General features: G+C 42.7%; 1 protein-coding gene across 1 annotated transcript in view; it reads left to right on the forward strand.

The window, feature by feature from the left end:
• Positions 1–5,000, forward strand: part of LOC308369193 (glutamate receptor 1-like) — a gene marked incomplete at both ends in the record, with an annotated part of 30,920 nt that overhangs the window by 5,549 nt on the left and 20,371 nt on the right. Inside the window, 2 exons of the mRNA XM_080843536.1 lie at positions 1,139–1,378; positions 2,417–2,601. Coding sequence (XP_080699662.1) covers positions 1,139–1,378; positions 2,417–2,601 — 425 coding nt within the window. The remainder of the gene's footprint in view (positions 1–1,138; positions 1,379–2,416; positions 2,602–5,000) is intronic.

A 5,000-nucleotide genomic window follows, 5' to 3' on the forward strand; every position in this document is an offset into this window, starting at 1 on the left:
CTGAGGACTGTGAGGAGCTATTCCCTTAATTTGACAAAAAGTGTATTGGTTTAGTATTGTGTGCTCGCAAATGTGAATTTACATGCAGTGTTTGCATGAAGCTAAGCATGTTACATTAATGAGATGCCTCTAGGTTTTGTAAAGATATGGTCTGGGCAGCTTGGCAGAACCAATCACATAATTCGTTATTCATACATCATCATACATCACTCGTCATACATTTGTTAGCACAATAGCACCACTTTCTTTGGGTTGTTGTGTGTGAGTGTGTGTTGTAAGTGCAACGGGGGGTTGTTATATCAGTTTCATTAAATCAGTTCATAAAATGTAATAATCATTCATTTTAGTATTTAATACTTTATAATTAAATTACTAAAATAATGGGAAACTTTAGATGTACCACTGCTACAGTCTTAATATGGTATGGCAATTACACTTTCATTTCACCAACCAGATAAGTGAGTACTTTGTTGTTGGAAGATGGCTTTCAGTAAATATTGGAACAATAACCGGCAAAGCAAATGTTAAAGACAACAAGTGATCAACGGTGTTTTGCGGTCTTCCGATGAACGACGCAGAACTTAGATTCGAGGAAGTGTTTGTGTCCTTCTCAGCTCGTCAGCTGAAGAGCTTGGCGGACTGGTGATCGTCTCATGACTCTCGAAGGATGCAAATGTCTGTGTGTTGACGTAGAGAAACGAAAAGGGAGCCGGTCACCTTCTCTTACTCAGAAAACTGCTGGGCTGCAGTATAATTCTACCAATATAAACGCAGGTTGCAACAAGGCGAGATAAAGTATATTGGAACTTTGGCCAAAAGTGCGATATTAGTCGTCGCTGTGATGTTGATTGTTCTTTCGAAGTTATAAGTGGAGTTCACTGTTGTAAACCCACCGCGAGAGAGAAATAATTTTGATTTCGGCGCTAAAAACCTAGTTGTAACCAATGCTGTCCAAATTAAATGTAGAAAAGGAGTTTAGGTGATAAGATAGTTATGGGTAATGTAGTCATTGGTGGGACTACACCTACAGTGTCTTTGGGTTGATGAAAATGCCAGTTTATATCAATGAATACTTCTACTAATATAGTTTATTGTATAGTTTTCTCAACAATGTTTTTATGTGTTGTGTTGTGTGCAGTCTGTTCTCAGTTTGCTAAGGGTGTATATGCCATCATTGGTGTGTATGACCGGCGGACAGTGAACATGCTGATGTCATTCTGCGGAGCCCTGCATGTGTGTTTCGTGACGCCCAGCTTCCCTGTGGCAGCCGCCAACCAGTTTGTCATCCAGCTCAGGCCACAACTACAGGGGGCGCTGCTAAGCGTCATCGAGTTCTACAGGTGGACACGATTCACATACCTGTACAGCTCTGATTCAGGTATATACACACACACACACACACACACACACACACACACACACACACACCCAGACATACACACACCACACACATCTTATACACAAACACACACACACACCCAGACATACACACACCACACACATCTTATACCCACACACACACACACACACACACACACACAACCAGACATACACGCAAACACCCCCGAACACACACCCAGACATACACACACCACACACAAGCCTGTACACACACACACACACACACACACACACACACACACACACACACACACACACACCCAGACATACAAACACTCACCAACACACACACACAGACATACACACACTCACCCACACACACACACCCAGACATTCATACACTCACCCACACACACACACCCAGACATACACACACTCACCCACACACACACACACCCAGACATACACACACCACACACTTGCTTACACACACACACACACACACACACAGACAGACATACACATGCTTACACACACACATACACAGACATACATACCATACACACATACCAACTCACACTTGCACACACCACACACATACATACACTCACACACAGGTCAGCTGCACAGGTGAAACCAGTCCGCAGAAAATAGGAGAAATCACACACACACACACACTCTAACATTTACATATACACACCTGCTGTATATGTATTACACACACACTAAGCTAAATCCCTAACAGACACACACGCTCTTACATTGACACATACGCACCTACCTTATACGTATTGCACACACTCACACACACACTCACACACACACTCAGCTAACTCCCTAACACACGCACTTACATTTACACATATGCACCTGAAGAGTATATACACTCATGTTGTACGCGTACACAAACACCCACCTCACCTCACTGTGTTTCATTGTTTGTGTTTGGTTGTCTGTGTGTGTGTGTGTGCATGTGTGTTTGCGTGTGTGTGTGTGAGTGTGTGCCTGTGCGTGTGCATGTCCGTGTGTGTGTGTGCGTGTGCATGTGCTTGTGCGTGTGTGTGTGCGCGTGTAGGTCTTACAGTGCTGCAGCGGGTGTTGGATAGCGCAGCGGAGCGTGGCTGGCAGGTGGTCTCTGTTAACGTGGAGAGTGTGTCTGAAGCCTCCTTCACTAAACTCTACCAGGACCTTGAGGCCCACAAGGAGGGACACATCATCATCGACTGTGAGATGGACAGACTGGCATCTGTTCTGAAGAAGGTATACACACACACTCTCATGCACACAAACACACATACATACACACACACTCTCTCTCACACTGACACATACAGTACATCCACATATACTCACACGCACACACACATACATTCACACACTCGCACACACACTCTCACGCACACTCACATACATGCATACATGCATACACATATACATACTCACACAAACACCAATACATGCCCACACACACGCACACAAACACACACACACATACACACATACTCACACACACTCTCTCACACACACACATTCAGCACCTGTGTCTGCTGGTGCAGAGGGAGAGGCATGGTTGAGTCCCTGTTCGGGGACTTGGAACTGGAGCTGTTCTCTGCTGACGTGACCCGCTTCCATAGGTGACCAATCCAATCTTAGCACATCTACCCTAACTACAGCTTCCAGGTGCTCTGGGTTTCTGACAGCCATAGCGCCAGTGTCTCATGTTGTGATTCTAGGCAGAGGTTCTGGTGTCTCATGTTGTGGTTCTGGTGTCTCATATTGTGGTTCTTGGCCCAGTTCTGGTGTCTCATATTGTGGTTCTGGTGTCTCATGTTGTGATTTTGGTGTCTCTTGTTGTGGTTCTGGTGTTTTATGTTGTGGTTCTGGACAGTAGTTCTGGTGTCTCATGTTGTGGTTCTGTTGTCTTATGTTGTGGCTCTGGTGTTTTATGTTGTGGTTCTGGTGTCTTATGTTGTGGCTCTGGTGTTCTATGTTGTGGTTCTGGTGTCTTATGTTTGGTTCTGGTGTCTTGTGTTGTGGTTCTGGGCCCAGTTATGGTGTCTCATGTTGTGGTTCTGTTCGAGAGAGGATAGAGAAACGTAGTTATTCATGCTAGTTTGCTACATAGAGAAATGTAGTTCTTCATGTGAGTTTGCTAGATAGAGAAATTTAGTTCTGAATGCTAGTTTGCTACATAAAGAAATGTAGTTCTTAATGTGAGTTTGGTAGATAGAGAAATGTAGTTCTGAACGCTAGTTTGCTACATAGAGAAATGTAGTTCTCAATGTGAGTTTGGTAGATAGAGAAATGAAGTTCTTTCAGTGGTGGTCCGTCAGGGCCTTCAAGGCCTTCTCTGCTGGCCTAAACATCATCAGAAAATAAATGTAATAAAATACATTTAATTTTAATATTTTCTTTTCATAAATATGTATTCAATGTCCATTATTTTCATTTAATAACTTCCAGCGTTGTTAATTTATGTTACAGCTTTCATCCAATCATATTTCAGCTATCATGTGTTGCCACGCTCCGCGAAATCTTCCCCGAGAACAGAAATCTTCCCTGAGGCCTTCAGAATTCACATTGAAGGCCCGTGTACATCTGATTGGTTATCACAACTGGCTGTTTCAGTTCATTTAAGAACTGAACTGAAACAGACAGTTGTGACAACCAATCAGATTTCGAGTTGGCGACACTGGGCCTTCTAGAAGGCCCGGAAGATTTCTTTCCTCCCGTTGAACGTGACACGTAAACGTCCTTTGATTGGATACTGAGGCAGACCGGTGCAGTGCTTCAGTGCTCAGTTTTGCTGGCTAATGCGAAAACGACGTACATAGGTTTCAATGCTTATTATGCTAGTTGTTTCAATTGGTAAGACTAAATATATATTACATTAACCAACTCAAATAAACTAGTTTACACCAACTTGATAATTCCAGTTTTTGATACAATTACAACGCCATTTCAAGACGGAACTTTCAAGAAAAACTGGATATCGTGAGGATGGGAAGTTTAATGAAACTGCTTTGCAGGTGGGACAATGCGATGTTTAGTGGACAAACTTGTTAAAGCTTTCGGTGGACTTAATACAACTTTGTAGACTAATCCCTGAAAATCGCCTTTTATTTTTAAGTTGTGACAGTAATATCCAAGCGATCATATAACTGAGAGTGTACTACTCTTAATGTATTGTTAATACGGGTGTATTGATTTTAAATGCTCCGGAAATATTAATAAAGTCTGTTGTACTCGACTATGTTAAGGTGATGCAATGCTCACTTATACTGCCTTTCTGTATAAATATAATGGTTCGAGAGCCATGGCGTCATAAGTAAGGGATAATGTATAGAACGCAGGTCATTGTCGGGAAAATAAGCCCCGACAGGGCGAACAGCACCCCGACGCGGAGCGGAGGGGTGTTGATTCCAGTGAAGGGGCTTATTTTCCCGACAATGACCGGCGTTCTATACATTATCCCGCTTATTATACGGCTAAAACTAAAAAAATTACTTAACACAGTGTGTCTTTTTACAATGTATTTGTTTTTTTACTATACGTAGTGTTAAAAAGCAGAGAAATAGTTCGCCAAAGACGTTGAACTTCAAAGACAGTTGAACATTCTTTAGAACACAGCTGCTCAACCGTCTGCTGAAACTCCCTTG

The sequence above is a fragment of the Sprattus sprattus genome, assembly GCF_963457725.1.
Source record: "Sprattus sprattus genome assembly, chromosome: 8".
NCBI classification, from domain to species: domain Eukaryota; kingdom Metazoa; phylum Chordata; class Actinopteri; order Clupeiformes; family Clupeidae; genus Sprattus; species Sprattus sprattus.